Raw genomic sequence first — 25,221 nt, 5'->3', positions numbered from 1 at the left:
AACATCTGGAGGGCCACAGTTTGGGGATGCCTGCTCTTGGGCTTGCCAATCAGAAGGTCAGCAGTTTGAATCCATGTGATGGTGGTGAGCTCCCGTTGCTCTCTCCCAGCTTCTGCCAACCTAGCAGTTCGAAAGTATGCCAGTGCAAGAAGATAAATAGGTTGCGGGAAGGTAAACGGCATTTCCGTGCGCTCTGGCACTCATCATGGTCCTCAGTGTGCCAGTAACGGTTTAGTTATGCTGGCCACATGACCCGGAAAGATGTCTGTGGACCAACGCCAGCCCCTTCGGCCTGAAAAGCAAGATGAGTGCTGCACTCCATAGTCGCCTTGGACTGGACTTAACCATTCAAGGTGGTTTTAGGCTCCCATCAACCCCTCAACCCCAACCAGCATGGCCAATGGTCGGGGCTGATGGGAGCTGCAGTGGAGTAACATCCACAAGGCCACAGGTTAGCCACCTCTGGCATAAGCATTCATGGACTCCACATCATCAAGTGCACGAAGTGTTATTCTCAGTTAGCATCTATATGTACACTAAGGATAACACCATGAAGCAGGCTATAGGTCATGGAAGCTTATGTCATAATAAATTTGTCACTTTTAAAGAGGCCTTTGTTATTTTTGCTGCAGCAAGGCAAAAGCAGCTTCCCTTGTGGACATTTTTTAAAAAAGAAAAGTGACTTGCATGACACTCCCAATCCTCTGAATCTGCTGAGGAGGGAACTAGCACTTCTTTCTCTCATGTGTCCAAGAATTTTAGCTGTGGTAAGCGGTTTTCCTCCGTGAGTCAAACGGTATTGCTTCTACTCTACATGCTCCTCAACCACCTCCACATCCCACATTCCTGGAGCCTTATAAAAATGGCCAATCTGAAAGAATGACCATCCTTAGGCACGAGAAGAAAACTGACAAGGCTGAGCAGGGCTAGGTCACTGCACATTCAGGGTTGTTTGGCTACAGTCCTGGAAGGCAGCTTGTCAAAAGCCTTCCAGTTTAAAAGGTACGAAGCTGGCAATTTGATTTCCCTGCTTCCTTTCTCGGATCAATGTGTTTCCGCCCTTGTCTGCTCCTGAACATTTGGTATAGACATCTGTTGCTAAGTTTGGAAGAGGAAATAAGAGTTAAGAAACACGCAAGCTGATATGTCATACTATTGTACAAACTTCTGTTGTACAAAAGCAGGTAAGCTTTCTTTGAAGTGTACAGAGCATTCTGTTTGAGGAGACATTTCTAAGTCACGTTTGTGCAGGTTTAACATCCATTACTGTTTTTGTATCTTCCTGGGTTAGGTAGACCAAAATGAAAGAAGCTGAAGTTTCAGGGTTTTTAAAAGATATTCTGAAATAACAGACATCTGCTGTTAGTTTACAAAGTCAGGGACAGCTCTTTAAAATAAGTATCCTGTCTTAAAATAAGTGAGATTCGGCACCCCCTAGTTCTTTGTGAGCTGCTGTTGTCTGCCATTTTAAAGTGGCTGGCTAGACACCCCCAGAATGCTTGACAACACATTTCCCTTTCTTACATTTCCCAGTAAACGAGAAGCTCACAAAACTGCTCTTCTCTTTGGAGACCTTACTATGTATATACCTTTGTAGGTGGAAAGGTTTTCCTACCATTGTTCTGGGAAACACAGAACAATTTCCTTTCATCTCTAATATATTTTGTAATTGGTTTTGTACAGTACTTTTAAACTGCTTAGAAGCCACTTTGGCAATTAAGTGGTATTAATATAAATAAATTAAATGATAATAATACTGGGTGGGATTCAATTTGGTGCTACATGGGTATGTGTGCATGGAATGATACACACTCATGCAATGAGACCTCTTCTGGGTTGCAATCCTCTAACCCAGGCATAGGCAAACTCGGCCCTCCAGCTGTTTAGGGATTACAATTCCCATCATCCCTGACCACTGGTCCTGTTAGCTAAGGATGATGGGAGTTGTAGTCCCAAAACATCTGGAGGGCCGAGTTTGCCTATGCCTGCTCTAACCCTTCGGAGCACAATTAGTGGGTGCAGCTTCGAAGTGTGGTGGGAGAGGTTCGTTGTGTGAGCAGATCTTGTTCCGTGCACAAAGTAACTTAGTTGAATTTAATTGGTTCTGAGCAAGTTTCCCATTTGTGTCTCGATATCCCCTTTGTCTGGAATGGTATCAAACATATATTCCTTGGATGACAAGAGACGGAGTTGACTACAGCAAGGTGTTTTATGTATACTGATGCCCAGCTTTTAGGAGTTCTCCCAATTCTTTTTTCTCAAATAACTGGCATGTGAGGAAAAGTTCTGCCAGTTTTTCTCATCACTGCCCCCTTTCTAAAATGGCAAGATGCTGGTGTCAAACTTCTCCCTGTTCATGCAGCTCTTAAATTCACAAAGACCCTTTTTGGAGCTGTGCCCCAAACTATGCTATTTAAGAATAGCATGGAAAGATCCATAAGCAAGGGTCGGCCTGACGAGTTTACAACTTGCAGGGGATGAAGGCTGGGGATGGAGACACACACACACACACACACACACACACACACACACACACAAACACACACACACACTGTGGTCTCTGGCCTGGGGACGGATGACAAGCTATTCCCAGACACGGTATCTTTCTCCTCCCCTGTCCCACCTTTCTTAGCCTGCCTAGACTAATGGCAGTCTCTCTCCCAGCATGGCTCTCCTACTATCCTGAGTGTGTGAGGCCTGTGAGAATGAATAGACCCTGTGTTTCTGGCTTGTGAAAGAGGCTTGTTTATCCAGTCTCTCCCCCCCCCCCTCAGGCTGCCCTACAAACACACACACACACACACACACACACACACACACAGCCAGCTCCCTTCTTCCACTTGCTCAATGCTGGTTTCATTCATTCAAAAGGGCTGGGGCAGGCTCCGAGCCCACGGGAACCAAGCCCCCATGGCAAGGGAAAGGCCGAAGCCTTCCAAGCGGGAATAAGGCTGGAAGAGTGTGGAGGGCAAGCTTAAGCCGTGAGCCCGACCCCTGGAACGGCTAGCCTGCAAGGGGATCGCCGTAGCGGATTGGAAGTGGTTGTCCCATTCACCTCTCAGAGGAGCCTGCCTGAATCAGAGGGGTGAATAATAGCAGCCACTTCAGGGCAAAGTACCAGGGGGAGACTCCCCCCGGGAATAATGACAGGACCCACAAGAGAGGTATTTTCCTTAGCCGCAGGCAGCCAGCTAGCAGTCACCTCATGCTGGGCTTCTGCTGCAGGCCTGGATGTTCCAATTATCCCCACGGTAACCTCTCGGTGGGAAGAATGGGCCCTTGCAGCCAGGAGACTGGCCGGAGGCTCTGAAAGGGCACGGTGCCCACCAAAGAGGCAGGCCCAAAGAGCGCCGATGAATAGGGTTTGGGAAGCTGTATTGCCATTTGCCTAGCAGGGGTGGGCAACATGTGTGGGTCCCCAAAGCACTTGGAGGCAGACTGCCAGGGCTGGTTAAAATTCTCCGTTTCATTAAAACAAACAATAAAAAGGAAACCTTCTACCCTATGGGGGCTGCAACTAAGCTCCATAATACTATTGCGTTAGGGCTGCCACCGTGTTTTTCTCTGGCAACTACAAAACAGGCAGAAATTCAACAGGGGCAGAGGCAAAGCCTTACTTGAGTGTCATGTTGACATTCAAGGGAGACAAGTTATCTCCGTATTGTAATATCCTTCATTCTGCCTAATGGTTCTGAATTTTGCCTGTTCCAGGACTACAAAATGCAGTGCGGACGGAAACATCTGTATATAAGATACTGACAAGCTTCTCTAAACCAGGCATGGCCAAACCTGGCCCTCCAGATGTTTTGGGACTACAACTCCCTTCATCCCTAGCTAACAGGACCAGTGGTAAGAGATGATGGTAACTGTAGTCTCAAAACATCTGGAGGGTCAGGTTTGGCCATGCCTGTTCGAAACCATATTTTTTGGATACTCCCTTTATACAGGCGTTTATCTGAAACTGTCCAGGCTGAGAATCTGATGTATTCCTTCCTGGCTAGGACTCTGCTATGGGCCTGAAGTCTTGACAAAGCCCCATTCACTTCAACATCCATTTGGAAATCTGTGGGAGTTAGATGCAATGTCCCAGTTACAATAACTGGCTTGGGGGAGCAGATGGGGTGGGAAGACAACCACTGGGGAGAAAACATTTTGCTGTACGTGCTGATAAAAATGAGGGAAAGTAATATCACTGCTATAGGAACAGAAATACAGGAACTTATACCGCCAGTTAAACAGCATAAGCTAAATTGTAATGCACGCTATGACCTTAATCCACTGTGATTGCTTGTCAGTGTTCTGGGATGCTACTGTACTTTTTTCAAGAGTGGCGTTAGCAGAGAAGATCTTTCTAAGCAGCTAAGGAGCAATTGCCTCCCTGAGTAGGTGCCTTCAGAGCCGCGACTGGCTCAACCATTAGGCAAAGTGAGGTGATCACCTTAAACAACTGATTTGGGGTGTCATAGAAGGGCAGGACATGGTTAGTTATTGAATACATTATTATAGTACAAGGAGGGGGGAAGTACTCATAGGATGTTCTCCTCAGGTGCCAAAATATCTTAGCTGGCCTAGGATACTATGAAATTTGACTTGGGGAAGGGGTGTGTGAACCATTTGCTGTTCCACCTCAGGCAGCAAAATGTCTCAGCCTGCCCTTCCTATAGCTGCAGTCCTGAAATCTTTTGGTGTTTGCAAACAGTCTTATTTGGTGATCACTCGTAGCCGAGTAAGATTGTCTTCCATGAACACAGTCTTAACAATGAGTCTGTGACTGTGGAGGCCAATTCTGGATCCACATGTCCTTCCATGGTGGGGACATAGATTTCCGGGCGTGAGTTGATCATGGTGAGGGTTTGCCAAGCGCAGGGCCGTCCCTAGGCCCGGGCTGGGTGGCGCAAGGCGCCTGGCCATCAGGGGTGCGGAAGGGGCGCCGAACGCTGGTGTCTGCCTTCGCGCGCCTCTGCTGTTGAGCGGCTTCAGGCAGCTCTGTGGAGGCGCGCGGGGAGCGCGAGCCTGGGGCCATCTCTGCCATGCCTCTGTCTCAGCTGTTGATCGGCTTCAGGCTGCTCTCCAGAGGCGCGCAGGGAGCGCTGGCTTGGGGCCGCCTGAACAACTGAGAGTCGCAGCCCGGCGGCCCCAGGCTCTTGCTCCCCGCGCGCCTCCGGGGCTTTGCGCGGGGAGCGGGAGCCTGGGGCCGCCTCCTCCGCGCCTCTCAGTTTTTGAGTAGCTTTAGGCCGCTCTCCGGAGGCGCGAAGGGAGCGCGAGCCTGGGGCTGCCTCCTCCACGCCTCTCAGCTCCCCGTGCGCCCCTCCTGCCCGCCTCACTCACGGGGGCGCTGGAGGGATCTTGGCACCAGGGCGCCAGATATGGTTAAGACGGCCCTGGCCAAGCATGCCTTCCTCTTAGCACGTTTCTCCCTTTTGTCTTGAGTTCATGCATCTTCAAAGTCCACAACACCTTTGGTAAAGGCTGTTCTCCAATTGGAGCACTTGCAAGCCAGTGTTTCCCAGTTGTCGGTGCTTATACTACTTTTTTTAAAAAAATGATTTGCCTGGAGAGTGTCTTTAAACCTCTTTTGTTGACCACCAGCATTAATATGGAGGATAAGTCTTGCAGTGCTTTAAGGACTGGGCTTCCTGGTCTATTATTGGCTGTTGGATTCCTAGCATAAAGTGACTGGTCTGCGGTCACACAGGGAGGCAATGACAGAGCAGGAGGACAGAACCCCCATAGTGCCCTGGCTTGTAACTGAAGGGGGCAGTCACTGTTAAACCTTTATCGCTTGTTCCGCAACACATTCGCCCCCAGTCCCTCCAACCCATCCAACACTTGTCACAATTTAATTGGATTAGTACATACCCATCCACATCTTGGTAGTTCACGTTCAGCCGTTTAGTTGATCCCAAGATTTCTAGAGGAAAAGAACAGGAAATGTGTCATTTCAGGACACAGATGAATAATGGAATCGGGCTGAATACAGATTTTTCAATAAACATTCAGCAATGGCTGCAAATAGGAATCTGCAACTCTCTGTTCTTTAGAGACATTGGGGAGAAGCTATCTGGCAGCAAGCAATGGCTGGTTCGGTCAGAAAATTGTCTGCACAAAATGTAAATATTATCAGGAAAGCCACTCCGAGGGCACACACCCTTTGCCCAGTATCCTGTCTCTGGCAGTAGTCTGGAACCAGTGCATTAAAGGATGCTCCCAAGAAGAGGACAGTGGTTGATTTCTGTCATAAAGGCTGGATTTGCTGTAATATATGAAATAAGGAGGCATTCTCAATGCACAGTCTTTCTCCCCCTCCCTGTCTCTTTTTGCACACATTGACCAATTTCCTTGCTTTTTCAGATAGTCCTAGGAACAGATCCATGGTCATCCTGCAAAAACAGGTTCAGCTTCCTATGAGTAATGAGAAATCCTAGGCTCCTAGGTCTGAATCTGTCTGCACACAAGAGAAGTTTCCTCTTGAACCATTCCACCTACTTGCAGAAGGAAGTGGACTGATACCTCTCCCAAAACCTCCAGACTAACCTTGCCGTGCACAGGACAGTGCTTGACCCATCCCTTCAGCCTCTTCTTCTTTCCAAATCCTTTAGCCTTGCTTTCCATACACCTGTCTCCATGGGCACCAGCTTAGTATTCGTTCTTATCTTCCCCTTTCCCCAGCATAGCTGCTGCCAAAACATCCCCATCTCCAGAATCTGTTCAGTTGTTTATGCTACATTCACAGAACTAGGAGGCAAAAAGCCTCTATCCCCATTGCTGTTGGGTAATGGGCCAGTAGTACCCTCAACTCCTGTCTGGGAACGCTCCCATTTATAGCCTGGTGCCCAGAAAAGTGCAGAGCTGGGGCATTCTGCTTCCGCCTCCCAGCAACTTACCCACTGCCAGTGAAAAGCCTACAGACCAGATGGCTGGCATTTTTGCGCCATAGTCAGGGGACGGCGGGTCCAGAGGTTGTGAATGCAGCAATTGTATTTGTCTGACATTCTTTTCACCTTGCCCAAGCTCCAAATTTCTAGATAGTATGGGGTCTGAGGAAGTCTCCACAATGGACATTCTGCATTTCTAAACCCAGCTGAATCACTTTTAAGATTCCCTCTCCTTTAGAGTGAAGCCAATTTAATTCTTTTCTTCCACATAATAACGAGGTCATTTATTTGGGAATTCAGTTGCAGAGTAACAGGGAATCAACAAAGAAAACGGACAATTGTGAACAAGCAGTATTACTAGTTTAACTTTTTTTTGTACATGTATATTTTGCACATGTGTGTTTTTATTTTCTTGACTATGCACCCCCTTTTAGATGACTTTGAAAAATAAAAATAATGGTGGAAAGGTCCCGAATGAAGAGGGAGGAGAGAAGATGCCCTCACTGCTGGTGTTCCTGTTGAACTAACAGCCACTGGCCAGCAATGATGTCTGTAATTGTATATTCCTGCATATAAGGCTACTTTTTAACCCAGGAAAATCTTCTCAAAAATCGGGGGTCATCTTATACGCCGGGTCGTATTTCTTATATGGCGAGCATATCCCAAACTCTATATTTTAACTGGAAAAGTGGGGGGGTCGTCTTGTACGCCCAGTCGTCTTATACGCTGGAATATACGGTAGTATCATGTGATACGATGCAGTTTATAAGGTAATTAATGAGCAACTCTCTGATGTTAGACATGTGGGTCAAGAAGCCAGCAAAATACCCTAGAATGTTCTGGTGCTACATAATGATACAATTGTGTGTTGTTCTTAAAAAAAACACAAAACCATGTTAGTTGTTTCAGCTTGGTTTTAGCTTTAACTAGTCACTTTTACAGAGGATGCACCAAAGGGAATGAAGATCTACTCTGCAATGTGCTGTGAAGATACATTGCACAGTATCTGGAATAATAGACACTCTCTGATCCACAGGACCTGCACCTTAGGCTGATAAGAAAGGCAAGAGGGCAAGGAAACGTGACAAAGAAGGCAAGAGATGGATTGCAACTATGATATTCATTTGTCAGTTCTGGCCTACACCTTTGGGTTTCTAGCTGCGAATCTAGCCTTTGGCTTGCATGACCCTTTTCCTCACTTCCCCAACCAAGTGGACACGCTGACCCTATTACAAAAAGGCTTAAGGCATTAACTTCACACAGCAACAATCCGAAACAATCCTGAGTAACTGTGCATGGGATCAATGCATGTCCGGATGTCTAAGTAGGTACATGGGAACCACTTTTCACGAAGACAGAGAATTATGATTGACAAGAAGAATCTTCTCCAGCATTTCCTCAGCGACCACCCCAAGTTCCTGTGGTACTTTTTACTTCAGTTTTATAGTCTCGTATTACCCACTGCTCTGTCCTGCTCCAGGAAGGCCTCACTAGAAGCAAATGGAAGCCTGCTGGGATAGGCACAGCAAACAAGGCTGGGAAGGGAAGAAACAGAAGCGGATAGATAGAGGGTGCCTGGGTGATACCAGAAACTCCTCATAGGTGTGAAGGGGCTCTGGGGTTTCAACTACAGTGGTGCCCCGACTTACAAATTTAATCTTCGTAAGTCGAAAAACGACACTGGAAACGCGATTTCCCATAGGAATGCATTGAAAACGGAAAAAATTGTAAGTCGAAGCAACCCTATCTAAAAATTCGTAAGTCGAAAAATCCATATCTAAAACCGCCGCAGGTTTTTTCCGGATGTCGAGACATTTGTAAGCACGTGGCCATTACCCCCTTTCGTAAGTCGAAAAATTCAGTTGTCGAGTCGTTCGTAAGTCGAGGTACCACTGTAGTTACATCATAATATGAGGTGGTAAACTCATAGTCCTGTAAACTAGTGTAAACTTCCTCTGTCACAGGACACAGAAGAAGGCAATATTGTCTCTATGACTGGCAGGCAATTCATGAAGCCTCTGACTGAGCAAGTCTTCTGATCTTGGCTATTCATCTGAGCAAGTATATTTTACCTGCTGCTCTTACAGAGCCAAGTTTCCTGTTATTTCAGTGTTCAGCTGCAGCTGCTGGCTTTTTGAGCTACAGAATGTACCTTTAAACTTTAAGGCTCACAGCCTGGGTTTGGATGCAGCCACCTATGGCCCCAGCTTCACCCTGGAGGTTTGTTATGTTGCTGAAGTACAGTGGTACCTCGGTTTACAAACGTACTGAAGCGTACTTTCCCACTGCAAGTAATGGAAAGTGGATTAATCTGTTCCAGACGGGTCCGCGGAGTACTTAAACTGAAAATACTCAAACTGAGGCGTACTTAAACTGAGGTATAACTGTACAAGGAAGCTCCTCAGAACAGGAAAAGCAAACTGTTTCTGTGCTAATGGTAGGACCTAGAACTACTAAATGCATTTCTCTGACTTCTTGAAACAGACAAACTGTCTGGCAAATTTGTTGTTTAGAGACAGAATGCTGGACTAGCCTGACCTCTGGTCTGAGCCATCCAGACAGGCTGTTCTTATATCCCCAGCAACTAAAGTGAGCAAAATGAATAAGGGCACATCTGCACAACTCTCATTTTCAACACAACAGGAAGGTGGCTGCGAGATGTCTGTGTCCACAACTGGCTTCACAATCAGTGATAGGATGTCCCAGGAGAAATAGTGCACACCATTTCCTGAATTGTTTCTTGCACGTCTGGCTGGCAATGCACCAGAACACCAAATTAAGAATACAGAAAGCAGTGAGGCGCTACTAGCATCTCAGCCCAAGCCACTGAGTTAGTTCAAGCAGAGGTGAAGGGTATCAGGGTATGATAAAGGAAGGCCGGAGGCTCCCACAATTGTACCATCTGCAGCAAATGCCTCACAGCCCAGCTCCTCATCGGTGCTTATGCAAGTTTCTGCTAAGAGCTTCCCAGGCTCGCTATTGTGGATTTGGTGTGATCTGCATCCAGATTTCTCCCAGCCCTTTGGAGTTCAGCGTCTGTCTTGCTCTGCTCCGGTTGCCTGGAAGACGCTGGCTGGGAGAAAAAGATGCACTGCATGGAGGGGGAGCTCCAGGACCCCCCACAGGAGAGATGAGGGAGCCTGAACAAGAGGCGGGCTCATTGACATATGCAAATATAGGCTGAAAAGAAAAACCAGCACCATTGTGGCCTTCCTTGAGCTAATCAAAATGTTTTGTAAATAGGTGTATTAATGCAAAACCGATTAAGGAGCCGATTGCACAAACGTGCGTGACAAACTCAGCTGACATTGTCAGCCTTGCGGAACAGAAACCGGGGAGGTCTAAACAGAATCGGAAAAATTAAGGCCTTTTAAGGACTTTTTCCATCTTCATAGTGCTCTGCGGTCATTCATATGCCTGAGATGTGACTGGGTAAAAGTGCCCTGTCCTTCCACAGTGGATCTGCTCCTTGCGGTTCCTTTTGAGATAAATGGGCATTCCCTCCCACCCACCCCTTTCCTATTCATGCACATCCAAGGCATTAAAAAAGAGAGATGCAGCTTATACTTTGCAATGCAACCCAAGTGGTAAATGCGGAGGTTTTATGTGGAGAAGGCTCATCTTTCATGTAAGCAACCTGGATTCTAATAAGCAGGCTTGCCGCTCTGCAGGATTCGCTCCAAGGATAAGCCGGAGCGCAGGAGGAAAGCGCCATCATCTGAATTTCTGCTTAGCACCCAGTTGTCAAAGACATAAGAGCCTAGCTGGGGCGAAAAAAAGGGAGAGGCTTCCAGCAGAGTGACTCTGGTTGCTTGGGATCCCTTTCCATGTGCTTTTTCAGAGGAGGGTGACAACAGAGCAGCGACGTTGGACTCCATTTCCCATCAGCCTCAATCAGCATGGGCAATGGTCAGGGATGATGGGAGATGTTGTAAGCTAGCATCTGGAGGGCCACAGGTCCCCCCATTCCTGTGGTAGATAGAAGAAGTGGCAAGGTTGCCCCAGCAAGACCTCACATTGATGCACTGGCTGGATAAGTTGGGGAAAAGGAAAGCAGATGGCCTAAGGCTGTGAGGACCCACAACAAGTAAAGGTAAAGGGAGGGTTGAGGGTTGCGCGCTCATCTCGCATTATTGGCTGAGGGAGCCGGCGTATAGCTTCCAGGTCATGTGGCCAGCATGACAAAGCCGCTTCTGGCAAACCAGAGCAGTACATGGAAACGCCGTTTACCTTCCCACAGTAGCGGTTCCTATTTATCTACTTGCATTTTGAGGTGCTTTCGAACTGCTAGGTTGGCAGGAGCTGGGACCAAGCAACGGGAGCTCACCCCGTCACAGGGATTCGAACCGCCGACCTTCTGATCAGCAAGCCCTAGGCTCAGTGGTTTAACCACAGCACCACCTGGAGTGGCAAAAGGCTGAAAGGATAATAATAATAATATATTTTTATTTATACCCTGCCCATCCCGGTTCTGAAACCCGAGCTCAGGGCGGCTAACGACAAATTTAAAACACTTTATTGTAATACAACATAGAAGCAGCATAAAATACAGTATAAAAGCATAAATAACAATAAAGTTCAAAGTTCAAAAATCAACTTGGGGGAAATCCAGCCAATAGACATTAGATAGCCACCAGGGCTAGCTGGCTAAATTAGTCCTATTTGGGACAGCAAGGAGGCTGGGGGAGAATTAGCTGTGGGGTCCCAGAGCAGGTAATCTTCATAAAAAGGGGAGGGGGGGAAGAGAAGGAAAATAAAAGATCAGGCTGAGTTCAAATTAAAGGCCAGGCGGAGTAGCTCTTACAGGCCTGGTGGAAGGAGGTTGAATCCTGTAGGGCCCTAGTCTCATGGGACAGAGCATTCACCAGGTCGGAGCCATCACTGAAAAGACCCTGGTGGAGGATAGTCTGACTTCCTTAGGGCCCGGGACCTCCAAACTATGGTTATTCATGGACCTTAAGGCCCTCTGCGAGGCAAACCAGGAGAGGCGGTCCCGTGAATATGAGGGCCCTAAGCCACAAAGGGCTTTAAAGGTCAAAACCAGCACCTTGAACCTGGCCTGTTATGTCATCCCAAGAATGCATAACTATAGTGGTACCTCGCAAGATGAATGCCTCGCGCAACGAAAAACTCGCTAGACGTTTGTTGCCTCGCAAGACGAAGCTTTCTATGGCCACGTCTCGCAAGACAATTTTTTTTTTGTCGCCTGCCATTTGTTTCCGCAAGACGAAAATTTTTGTAAGACGACACGACCCGTGGAACAAATTATTTCCGTCTTGCGAGGTACCACTGTATAGATGTTGTTAGCATTCTTGAAGCCTGTTGTGGTACTCGGTCATTTATATGCTTTCAGAAGGAGTTAACACTGTGAGGAAAGGGCTGTTTGCATATGGGCCTAGAGTTTTTCTGGGAGCTTCCATCAAGGCTTTCAAAAATCCTTGATAAAACATGAATTAATGAGTGAAAATTTAAATCCCTCCTGGGAAGGGAAGGCACAGAACTTGCCCTCGTTTTACTTATGGGTAAATTGGGACAGTGGGAGGGAGGGAGGGAGGGAGGGGGGAAGATGAAATGGTTTGTTCCAAATCACAGAGAAAAAAGTATAGCGCAGGGAGGGATCTGAGGACAGAAATCAGCTGCCATGACTCCAAGGACCTTATATAATGAGAGACAAATGGGGGGGGGGACCTTTTGAATGGGGGTAGAGAGGAGGGAAACATTTTTAAAAGAATGCAAACCATACAGTTTTATAAACTATGATTTATATACTTATAGATATAATAAATGTTATTGGGTACAGTATTTGCAATCTAATTACTGATAGCACCTAATATTGATGTATTATAATAAAAATAATAAAAATATTTATTATATTTTATAAATAGCTTTATAATTTGATTTCTAGTCTTGCACTAGTCCTGAGAGATCAGTTAACATGGAAATCAATGGCTGCATTCGCTCCTGATGTGTTTCTCCACATATTTCACAAAAGGGTGACAAAAGGCAGAAGGGGGGGCTGAACCTTTAATAGCTGTGTAGAACAGGAATTTTATCATGCTTATCTTCCCTAAGTTACACCTGCGGAAATTCCCTCTCCTTCTGAATATGACCACCCTAGTGAACAGACTCGTGTTTTGCCATAGGAATGGGAAAATATCGGGCTCTGAGATCGTGTGTTGAACAGAAACGTCTTTTCACTCAGCACAGCCATATCCTTCGACTAAAGAAGCGGGATAGCTCAGCTGGTAGAGCATGAGACTCTTAATTTCAAGAGTCATGGGTTTGAAACCCACATTGGGCAAAAAGATTCCAGCATTGCAGGGGGTTGGACTAGATGACCCACGTGGTCCCTTCCAACTCTTAAGATTCTGTGAAAACATCCATTTCCATCAGATGAGCAGGGACTGGGTGGAACTCATGGAACAAAGCAGGAGAATGATGGGGCTGAGCGGCCAGGAAATGATGGTGGAGAGCGCGCACACAGCAGCCTGTCAAAACTCTCAGACCCAGTATGCGCCTGGAAGCTTTGGAAACCGAAAACAAACAAACAGAACCCAGCTTCATACAATAGGATCCAGGACAGATGGACAACTACAACTGTGAGGGGGCTCGCTGATTTAAAAATAACACTCCCTGCTGCCACTCCCAGCTTCAAAATGAAGTTTAAGGCTGCAATCCTGTGCGTGCTTAACCTTGGAGAAATTCCCAAGTGGGGCTTGCTTCCGGTTAGGGATGCATAGGCTTGGCACTGCAAATATGTTACTAGCGTGACTGTACTGAATCTACAAGGTGGACTTCTGTCCCCAAATAATAAAGAATGAATGACCACATATTTCAGGGGCATGGGATCCCAGTTCAAGGAAACATAGGACAGTCTTTGCACAACAAGGTTGCAAGAGCTCCCTCTAGTGGCAGAAACGCCAAGCATTTGTGGTGCCTGGGTTTTTTTTAACCCCCCCCCCAATTTACCATACTATGCTTAGCTAATAGCAGAACACATCTGATTTCAAACTAAGATATTACATGGTCTTTTTCACGCCAAGCTGTGTCCTAAATGCCCAATGATGCTGCAGTGTAAAAATTGTGAGACCTGTACTGGATATTTAAAGTCAATTTAATTCATTTCATATATTTACCATCTGCTTTGTTTTATTATTATTATTAATTAAATTTGTAAATCTGTAAATCTCAGGGTGGCTCACGACATAAGACTAAAACAGTCTCTAAGCAACAAATACTTATACAGTGAGCAGTGAAACTGAAAAACGGCCATACAGTACTATGCAATATAAAACAGCATACAATGCAATGTAAAACAGTAAAATCCTTCCAAAACAAAAACATAGCATCACATCTTGTAAACATTTTAAGAACCAGGAATCCCTTCTCTAATTACTACCCTGCTGCCAAGCACAACCTGAACACATACTGTACGCATCCAGTTTTCGAAACGCCCATTGTTCTAGGCGCATTTTGTGACAAGGAATTTCAATAGCACGAGCAGTTTCTGAGCTCTGGGCGCAGTAGTGCGCCTTAAATTTCTGATTAAAACTGCAGAGTGGAAGGAAAGGAGGACCTTTTTTTTGCCTCCCCACTTCCAGCTACTCTCTTAAGACTGGAGAAGAGACCCTCTTAAGAATATTAGGGGGGGTGGGCAGGGGAAGGACTAGACCGTGTGAAAAATGAACACAATATTTTAGCTGCAGTTCATTCATTTCCAGCTTTGTATTCTTGTTATAAAAAAGCGTGCCTAGACATTTCATTGTTGTGCCCATAACCTAGGTTTAAGGTGACTTTCAGCTCCTAGCTTTCCTAGCTCACCTTCTACGGTAACACTGTATACATCATGCCCAAATTCTCACCTTACTTCTACACTGATCATACTATATCCTGCCAGTCACCCCACACCTCATGAACCAAAAAAACTCCAATATATCCTGTGCAGTCATCAACCATTAGGACCGATCACTCCATCCACTCTATTAAAACAACACAGGCAGACAATGCAAGACACTGGGAGACAATGAAACCATTCACAAACAGAACCATGCAAAATATCCAAACAAGTTCCCTCCTATCAATCACACAAAATATACCTGGCTCTTGCCCCCAAGTTGCTCTCTCTCTCTCCCACCCAAAACCCTTGTCCAAGGATGGGTAGAACTGGAAAAAAGTGCTCTTTCCTCTTACCAAGGAGAGCCCTTAGACATTTCAACTCACACAAGAGGTGCCCCATAAAATAATAATAATAAACAAGCCAGCTTGAAGGGTGGGGTTTACCAACAGATAGGTCTTATTAACAGAACGGGAGGGAGGGGGCAAATGGTAGGTATCACTTCTATGCTGGGTGGGACAAGCTGAGCCTGTTAAAGATTCTCTCTCTTGCTATTAAAGGCACAGCTGCCCTGCTCTGTTTAGGCGTTGGCTATGTCTGTTCCAAAAAAACCAAGGCACAAGCTGTCCCTCCAGTGGCAGAACAAGAAGCTGGAGGAGTTCTACAGTAAGTATACTTCTTCCAAGGTTTTATGGAAGCAGTGGGAGATGAGCACAGAGAAGGGTTCCAGCCGCACAGCTCTGGCATAGAGCCTAACCTTTCTCGGATGCAAAGCCCATTCTAACCTGGTGTGGGGAAGAATTCTCCATTCAACTTTGGTCTTCTTGGAGGACTCCCTCCTTCCTGCGTGTGCATGCATGCGGATGCAGGCATTCTCAAGGCCCTGCCATCTGAAAAGGGGCAGAGAAAAAAGAAGGAAGGACTGGATAGCACACATGTGCCTTCCCCTTCCTTTTCCAGTAACTCTGTGTGAAGACAAAAAGCAGAGTATGTACATGACAAGTACAGCCTCACTTTAAAATATATATACCGTATTTCCTCTTTTTTTAAGACACCGTCTTATAACTTTTTTCTCTAAAAAAAACCAGGGTGGCTTACTTTCGGTGGAATGTCTTATTTATTTATTTATTACTGGTACGGTTTTTATGGCTCAGGGCGCTGCTGGGCTCTCTTGAGTGCTCGGCGCTGCAGCAGCCACCGGTTCTGGGTGGCGGGGCAGCGACAGGCGTCCTTGGCCGGGCCAGGCGGAGGCCGCTGGCTCAAGCGCTCCGCCCGCCGCTGCAGGGCGCTCCAAGCTCCTTGGCCGGGCCAGGCAAGGAAGAAGCAGTGAGCCTAGCGGTGGTGGCAAGCACGGAAGCGGCAGGGACGGCGGTGGACGAGAAGGCGGAGTGTGGGGATGCAGCCAGCAAGGCGGGGGCTCAATCAGCTGTTAATCAGAGCTCTTGGAGTGCCACTTCACAGCTGATCGTGCTCCTGCAGTGCCAGCCACATGGAGTGACTCTGTGAGTGGAGGTTCCTGCGGGGGTTGGTTTCCACGGCGTGGAAGTATGGCTTATTTTCGGGGTATGTCTTATATTTCTCAAATGCTTAAAAACCCTGCCATGGCTTATTTTATGACTATGTATTAAGAAAGGGGAAACAGGGTATATATATGATTAGTAACAGCCAAAGTAGAGCCCAGAGAGCATGAGCCAATGCAGGGAAGTCCCCTTAAGGAGTAGGGTATGGTGGGGACCCAGTACATAATCACAAAAATCATAGAATTGTACAGTTGGAAGGGACCACAAGGATCATCTAGTCCAACTACCTGCAATGTAGGAATCTTTTGCCCAGCATAGGGCTCAAACCCACAACCCTGAGATTATGAGTCTGATTCTCAACCGATGGAGCTGTTCAGCTTGTGGTGAGCTCTGGGCTTGGTCACCCACAATAATCTTGGCAAACCTCTTCAGCAACTGTGTTTGGTGTAGCTATTTCAGAACATGCAGCAGGGGTCGGTTGAGATCTCAGATCTGATGTGTAGTGCACAATGAAATGGAGTTACTGGACAAGGAGAGCGAGGTTTGTCCGGCAGTCCAGCCTTTTGCTTCCCCCAGTGGCCAAGAGAGATGCCTTTGGGAACTCCTAAGCAGGCCACGTTGTTTGTCCCTACGTAGCATCCTTGGTTGGACATATAACATCTCCGAACATGGAGGTGACCTGGAAACTGCAACTAATCCAGAATGCGGCAGCTACATCTCACGGGCTCCTCTCGTGGCAGGAGGAGACCCGTGGTGATGGGGCAAGAAGGAGGAGGAGGATAAAGTGATATTTTAAGGAAAAGATTTTGAGTTAAGATTAGAAGATCCGCCATAATTTATATTAAGATATTAAGAATACCAGGAAGAAGAGATTTGAGGAAGTCACAAATACAATGTTAAGAAATAAGATTTGAAAAATTTATTTGTTTGTTTTACATGTGTGTCTTTTGTTTTTGTTTATATTAAAATTAATAAAAATTATTTTTTTAAAAAAAACAGAATGCGGCAGCTAGACTGGATTAGGCAGCTAGACTGGGAGTGGCCACCAAGACCACATAACACTGGTCCTGAAAGACCTACATTGGCTCTCAGTACGTTTCCGAGCACAATTCAAAGTGTTGGTGCTGACCTTTAAAGCCCTAAACGGCCTTGGCCCAATATAACTGAAGGAGCGTCTCTACCCCCATCATTCAGCCCGGACACTGAGATCCAGCGCCAAGGGCCTTCTGGTGGTTCCCTCACTGTGAGAAGCAAAGCTACAGGGAACCAGGCAGAGGGCCTTCTCGGTAGTGGCGCTGGCCCTGTGGAATGCCCTCCCATCAGATGTCAACAAAATAAACAACTACCGGTATTTGACTTTTAGAAGACATCTGAAGGGAGCCCTGCTGAGGGAAGTTTTTAATGTTTGACGTTTTATCGTGTTTTTAATATTCTATTGGGAGCCGCCCAGAGCGGCTGGGGAAACCCAGCTAGATAGGCAAGGTATAAATATTAAATTATTATAATTATTATGCAGCGATCATAACTGCCACCACATCCTCCAAATTCCTTCATGGATGTGTCATCTGTAATGGCCTAGTTGTAGTCCCCCAATTGATTCTTTCCCAGCTAGAGAGGCCAGGCTCACAAAAGGTATGAAAAAGAATTTCTGGGTCTCTCCATTCCTGCCCCCCCCCCCGCATCTGTCTTTCATTGCTTTATAACAAACGAGGAGCCCAAGAAACTCCAAGGACGGTGATGTCATGGTCTGCAACAATAGCAAGGCTATGGAGCACAGCCTGTGGAGGAGAGTCCAGCTCCCACTCTGCTCCATATACACAGGAATTTGTGTTTTTTTGGGGGGGGGAATGGCTTCTTTCTTTCATAACACTTAGGCAAGGGGTTTTTGTTCTTGCATTCTTTCAGCCAAAGGATTTAACTGGGATTGGCAGGGGAGGAAGATGAAGGGAGGTCTGTTTCTAAGCTTCAGGACTTCAATCTCAGCGGTGGAGTTATCTGCTACAAGGATTCTGGCGCGATTCAGCAAATAAAAGCGTGCTGAGCTTGCTTTGGGAAAGCTGAAATCAAATCCCTGCTTGGTCCTGAACTCGCTGGGTGGTCTCTCTCTGCCTCAGTTGCCCAATCTGTAAAATGGAAATTTTACGGCACTAACTGAGGGCGAAACAAAATAAAAGAGTGTAGAGCTCAGTTGTATATTTAAAGAAAGCTCTATCAAAGATAGATAATAATAGAGATGGAGTGGGTGTGAGGGAGAGAGAGAAGGGGGTGAGGAGGTGCTCAAGAGTCTGAAGGACGATTATTCTTGTGCAAATTCACACACCCTCAAATTAGGGGGAAATGAGCTCTGAAGACTCTTCCCTCTGAAAACCTTTCTTCATATACCATTCCATCCTACCCTGGAATTATATTAAATTTATACCCCACTTTTCATCCAAGGAGCTCAAGGTGGGCTATGTGGTTCTCCCTCTCTCCATCCTCACAACAACCCTGTTAGGCTGAAAGGTAGTGAAAGGCCCAAGGTCTTCATAGTTTGAATTCTGGCCTCCCAGAGCCTAGTCCGACACGCTAACCACTACACCATTCCTCTTGTCCACATCCTTCAGTGCTTATCTCAAACTCTATACTGCGCTGTTTGGCCCAGAACAAGAAGGCAGGCTTGAAATCACCCTCCCGGTGACCTCATCTGTCTAAAACCCGTCTGCTGTGTTGAACAGATTCCCACGGAGATATTTTGGATTGTGGGGCAAAGAGCCACAATGTGGGCCTTGGGCTGTGCATGTCGTTCCCCTCGGACACTGCTATTTGAGAGGCGTGGTGCTGCCTTCTGAGACCACAAGGCCAGGCTGGCCTCTCACTGGGAAGCAGCTACAAAGCTTGAGGCTTGTGTTGTGTGTTCCGGCGAGTGACCCAGAGCATTCTGTGTTGTGGTCGGCTGACCTTTCCGAGAGACGTCACCCAGGCCTCAGCTGGTTGCCCTCAGGTCCCCAAAGCCAGTTATCCAGCTCTGTCTGAACCCTATCCAGATTCACTCTTGGTCAGAAAGCACCAGGCTCAAAGCCAAGGGGAGAGAGAGAAAAAAAATCATATATACCCAAAGTACAGAAGCATAACAGGAATCCCAAACTGTCCAGAGCATCCACAATTGGAGGATGCTTCTAGCTTGCCATGATTCCTAGATTCACAGAGGAGATGAGCCTTACACTGTAACCATCGGATGGTGACATATGACAGGAGACAAGGGAAAATAGCAAAGGGGAAAGCAATCACGTGTGTGTGTGTGTGTGTGTGTGTGTGTGTGTTTGTGTGTGTGTTTAAGGCTGATATTCTTAGGATTCTGAGAAAGCCACTGGATTCTGTATCACAAGACCAAACTCAGTAATTCTAAGCATCACTACAGTACAGCCACATGGATGTGTAGGCCAGAAGGACAACTCCTTCCCAGGCACGGTGGTGGTGTTCTGCATTTTTTTCTCTTGGCAACACAATGAACACCCCCTGGTCTGCATGCAGCTCTGCATATCTCATTGCCATTGTGTCTGTGAACCTTTCCTCTCTGTGTTTCTGGATTTGATCCTCTGAGCGGCTGCTGCGGCACTTTCGCAGTAGGTGATGTTTGTCCATCCCTATGGAAGAGCCAGGTGTCAAGTGCCGCCAGCTATCAGCTGTGCGCAGGTGTTATCGTACTGGCAGTTGGGGTGTGCCCCTCTTCTGCCCATAGATTGCCAAGGGGAATCGGAGGCCGGCGTGCCCTTTGCCCATGTTCCCAGGCTGAACTCTTGCTTACCTCCTTTCTCACAATATTGCACTGTTGCCAAAGGCGGGCATGTTTTCGCTTCACACTTTGCGGCAGGTAGGCAGGGCAAAATGGGCTGTCAGTTGGCCTTGTGCAGGCACGCTCGGCTCAGTGAGTCACATTCCCACTCCTGCCAACTGCCCCAAAGGCTAACCTTGGCACTGCCCACACCCAGCACTTTTGAGGGTGGGTACTGCATGGGATGGAAGGAGCACAGACCCTTGTAGACTCTTAGGCCTCATCTGCACTATGCATTTAAGGCAGTACCATACCAGTCATGGCTTCCCCCAAAGGATTCTGGGAATCCTGTGGTTTGTTAAAGAATGCTGAGAGTTCCTAGGAGAGCCCTATGCCCCTCACAGAGCTACAGTTTTAACAGAGGTTTCATGGTCAATCCCTCTTCATAGGGAACTGTGGTGATTGTAACTCTGTGAAGGGAACCAGGGTCTCCTAACAACTCTCCACACTCTTTATAGCAAACTGCATTTCCCAGGATTCTTTGGGGGGAGGTCTGAATGTTTACCGTGGTATGATACTGCTTTAAATGTGTAGTGCAGATGGGGCCAAGGAGAGAGGAGGGAACAAAGTCTAGTAGATAGCAAAGTTCTTTTTTAAAACAGCAACCATCTGTTCCTCAGAGTTGAGGAGTTACAAACCCATCTACAGTACGCTGCTGAAACACTTGATCGCAAACCGAAGAGAATGTGCTTTTCTTAAGACACATTTACGAAAGCTCCAAGTTCCCATTTCATTGCCACTCCCCACACCTGCCTGTTGCTGGCACCAAACAAATACCATTCTGTGTTGAGGAGGTACATTCTGATCTTGCCCTTCAGCCTCTCCCCCATTAACCAAGAGCAGTTTTGCCAGGGATATGGAGTAAGCCAGGGTCAAGCTCAAATTGGGGAGGCGGGGAGGCCTGCCTTTTGCTGGCATGCTGAGTTCTGAGGGATTCGGGAATAAACAGCCCCAGCCACGCTTCTGCCCTCTTAGAACAACTCAGGCGGCTCCTTGCAGACATCAAGAGCCCCTGCCATTTCTGAAGACAGATTTATCAGGGTGGCTGGGCAGGGTGAATCTGCCCACATTTGACTCATGCGAGGAGTTCTGATGGACTGAAAGTTACAAGGAATTCCAGATGCAAACATGGCAGCTCTCCCAGGAGCGTAACGGCCGTGCCAGGGGAAAAAACAAAAAAGAAACTCGGTATGAAGTTCTAAAGTGTGCCAGTGAGGACCATTCCTAGTTGAGGTACAAGCTGCTGCCAGCCAGTGCAGAAAATGCGGGGCTAGATGGACCATTGATCTCACTCTGTATATAAGGCAGCTTCTTGGGTTCCTGTGTGCATTTACCAACAGAACAGCCTGAGCTGTTGCTGGCTTGCATGTCTATGGTATGGAGCAACAGAGACGGTGCCAGGAAGCAGTTAATTCTAAAGGTGGCGTGAGAAAGGGCACGTGCCTTCGCCAATGACCTTTACGAGTACAAACTACTCCAGCTCACACAAGCTCTGGGCAAACACACAGGAAGGGGGGGGGCGGGAAACGGTTTCAATCTTGCTCAGGACATACCTGCAGCTGCGTGCTGCTTGTCCAAAGCTAGAGGTGTGGAAAACAAGGCTTGAAAAGAAGCAGTTCACCACAACTGCGGCACAACCTTATTCCCATTATCCTGTGCCGCCCCCCACCCCCACCCCAATATCTCCAGGAGAATCTGGACTGCCACCACCTCAGGGCTACAGTAATTCAACCATAAATCTGCACACTTAACCAGTTCAATAAACACAGATTGAGGCTTGATTTCAAAAGGAGCTTTGATCGGGGTTTTTTTTTCAGTGCTGATGTAAAAAGCACTGTGCGTTTTCTTGATTCAGCAAGGGCCTTGTTTGAGCTAATTCCGCCACCATCGCCACCCCTCTTCTCCCTGACCCAGCTCCCACAACAAAGAGATCTGCCCCTATTTAGTCAGAGGCAACCGTTAATTAAGCATACTCAAATATAAACTGCGATGAGATACAGCAATATTTACTTTAATTACATAATTAATTAATTGCTCAAAGGCAAGGCAGCATTGCAGAACGTCTCATTACAGTACTTTGAGGTTGCTGCAGGTGTGCACAAGAGGACGGGGTGTGTGTGTGACGTGGTGGGAAGGGGGGGGGATAAGAAAGTTGTTAAGAAAGCGACGTGCTTAATCAAACGCTGATTACAGAAATGGCAAGACAGCGCCAAGTAAAGAAACAGACCTTACACGGTGGAGAACGCCAAATCAAATATTTGGCTAAAGAAAAAACATTGAGTATATTGTGTTAAGCAAGTGATCGGCTTACAGTATTCTGACGAACAGAGATCTCTCTCCCTCCACACACCAGTGTTGTAAAGTGGTTAGGCGCTGGGAGACCAGGATCCAAATCTGTGCTTGGCCACGAAACCCACTGGGAGACTTTGGGCCAGTCAACGTCACTGAACCTAACCTACCTCACAAAGTTGTTCTGAGGATAAAACGGGGAGGAAGACAACTATTCCCATCATCCTGAGCTCCTTGGAGGAAAGGTGGGATATAGATGAATGAAAACAAATAAATAAGATGCCTTTCCCCAAGTTAGTGTCATTCATCACATCCGGAAGGCGCCAGGTTAGTCTCCGCGGACATTATAAGCAAAAGGAGAATTATAAAATGACTGGATTCTCTAGAAACACACACAGACATTCCCTGCTTATGTTTCGCTTAAACTTGGTGGCAGTTGGACATGCTCATCCATAAATCCAAGCTGTTTGCATTCCAGGATGCTGTGATCATACGGAGATGGAGATGCCCAGAGTATGCTGTGCAGATTTGCTTCTCCTACTCACTGTCTATCAGGCTATTGATAAAATGACATGTACAGAGGAAGGATGCCTCATATAGGATCATATTTTAGAGTTAAGCAGAGACCTGCATTTCCATCTTTAGGGCCATACCTTTCTCCGTGAACCTAAACTGGACAACAAACTGAACACTTTGCTTTTGCGAACATACGTTACGGTTACGGCTCGCACATTGCAATTCCCACTCCGTCCTGGTCCGAAATATTTACATAAGCCATAATCTGTATAACTATATTTCACAAATGATTTATGAGCATGGAAGGGTTTGCTCTCCGCTGTCCAGGCTTTAGAAAGTCCTGGGGAAGGAGGAGGAAGCTGGCTCTATCAGAGGTACACACGTAGAACGTTTGACTAGAGGGGAGGCTTCGGAAAGGATGTGATGTTAATGGGTGATTCCTGCTTCCCCTTCAGCTTTCATGGAGGGATGGGACCAGTCAAACCGAATCAAGTTTTTAAGGAGATGAAGGGGGGGGGGAAGCCGACAGATGCCGGCAGGCTGTTCCATGCTGTTCAGTCTCCATCAGCACCTTCTGCAAAGCCTAATCATTGTGAAGGAGAGGGGAGGTAATGTAGTGGGGAAATAGATTGTGATGGTGTGTGGGGGAAAATATTGGGAAATCACCTGGATCTTAAGCAGCCCAGCCATCTACCTCCCTGCCACCCCCAAAGTTGCAGTGGGCAACTTAGATCTCAAAGCAGGACAGGAAGGAAGATCCAGGTCTTTTCAAACAAAGTTACGGCACAGGCAAGAGAAAACAATGGAAGGAAAGAGGAGCTGGAAAGTCTGGCTCCACTTAGACAGGAACAGGGGACGGCACAGCCTGCCCCCACTGAAGGAGCATGTTCTATTATTGGTTCAGGACAGAAGGTGCAGCTCCCCAGCAGGAAGGGATCACAAGAGAATCACTGGACAGGAAAGCCTAAGGCAGCATGACCACTGGGGAGGATGGTCACACAGATCACAGCCGTGTGTAGAGGGAGTTAGTTGGGTTGCTTCTTTTTCCAGACTGCCAGCATTTTGGGTGAAGGATTCGACTGCATACGGGAACTTTAGGTTTGTAAATGATCAAAGTGTTCTGACACCCTAGCGCAAGAAATCTGCTTTTTTTTTATTTTTGCAGTTTGGAAAGTGACGGGGAAAGGCGTTGAAAAGTATGGAATGGACAAAAGATGGACAGGAAGGTGTGTCAACATCCCACAAGCATATCGGGATGAATGAGGGGTGAGTCCTCATTGCCCTACAACCAGGGCTCTCTCTTTTTGAAAAAATAAAATAAAAATCGAAGACCCAATGCTCGTATCTTGATGAAAGTGCTGCGGGTGCCAGCACAGACTGGCTACCAAGAGCAGCAAAGAAAAGATGAGGTGTGGGAACTCTATACCAATGAGCACTGTCACACAAAAAGTCTTCCTCTAACCACCCCATAAACAAATCAGAACAGATGCTGAATGAATATGAGACACAGTCTAACCTTCGTGCAAGCTTTTGCAATCAATCTGAATGAATGTTCAATAAACAGATTCTATGGAGCAGTCTGTACTTAACTTACTTGGGTTGCATGGGAATGGCTCCCATGCATGGCTCCAGGGGCGCAGGTGGTGCTGTGGGTTAAACCACTGAGCCTAGGGCTTGCTGATCAGAAGGTCAGCGGTTCGAATCCCTGCGACGGGGTGAGCTCCCGTTGCTCGGTCCCAGTTCCTACCAACCTAGCAGTTCAAAAGCACGTCAAAGTGCAAGTAGATAAATAGGTACCGCTACAGTGGGAAGGTAAACAACGTTGCCGTGTGCTGATCTGGTTCACCAGAAGCGGCTTTGTCATGCTGGCCACATGACCTAGAAGCTGTACGCCGGCTTCCTCGGCCAATAACGTGAGATGAGCGCCGCAACCCCAGAGTCGGTCACGACTGGACCTACCGTGTTTCTCATATTATAAGACATGTCTTATATTTATTTTTTCCTCAAAAAAACACACTATGGCTTATTTTCAAGGGATGTCTTATTTTTTTCCTCCTCCTCCTGCCGCGGCCGGCATTGCTGCTGTGCCTATCACTATGTCTTATTTTTGGGGTATGGCTTATATTCCTTGAATGCTTAAAATCCTGCTATGGCTTATTTTATGGGTATGTCTTAAAATATGAGAAACAGGGTAATGGTCAGGGGTCCCTTTACCTTTACCTTATGAATGGCTCCACACTTCTACACAGAAAGCATTTTTGCCACAGGTGTTGTACCTAGGTTACTAGGTGTCTCAAGGACTCGGGGCCCAGACACAGGACAAAAATTCACATAAAATCCGAATAAGCTGGTATATAGACTAAGGGGGTGGGTGGC

General features: G+C 46.9%; 1 protein-coding gene across 5 annotated transcripts in view; it reads right to left on the bottom strand.

The window, feature by feature from the left end:
• CASKIN2 (CASK interacting protein 2) overlaps nt 1–25,221 on the bottom strand; it is a 103,149-nt gene that overhangs the window by 31,068 nt on the left and 46,860 nt on the right. For 3 of the 5 annotated variants that reach the window (XM_035104453.2, XM_035104452.2, XM_035104455.2), the window contains exons 3-4: nt 15,495–15,674; nt 5,860–5,911 (exon numbers count right to left, since the gene is read on the bottom strand). In XM_035104453.2, coding sequence (XP_034960344.2) covers nt 5,860–5,911; nt 15,495–15,674 — 232 coding nt within the window. The remainder of the gene's footprint in view (nt 1–5,859; nt 5,912–15,494; nt 15,675–25,221) is intronic. The other 2 variants (XM_060271847.1, XM_035104454.2) reach the window with 2 other exon arrangements.

The sequence above is a fragment of the Zootoca vivipara genome, chromosome 2 (assembly GCF_963506605.1).
Source record: "Zootoca vivipara chromosome 2, rZooViv1.1, whole genome shotgun sequence".
Classification (NCBI taxonomy): domain Eukaryota; kingdom Metazoa; phylum Chordata; class Lepidosauria; order Squamata; family Lacertidae; genus Zootoca; species Zootoca vivipara.
The sequence above is the reverse complement of the archived record's forward strand: the minus strand, read 5'-3'. Positions and strand labels throughout refer to the sequence as shown.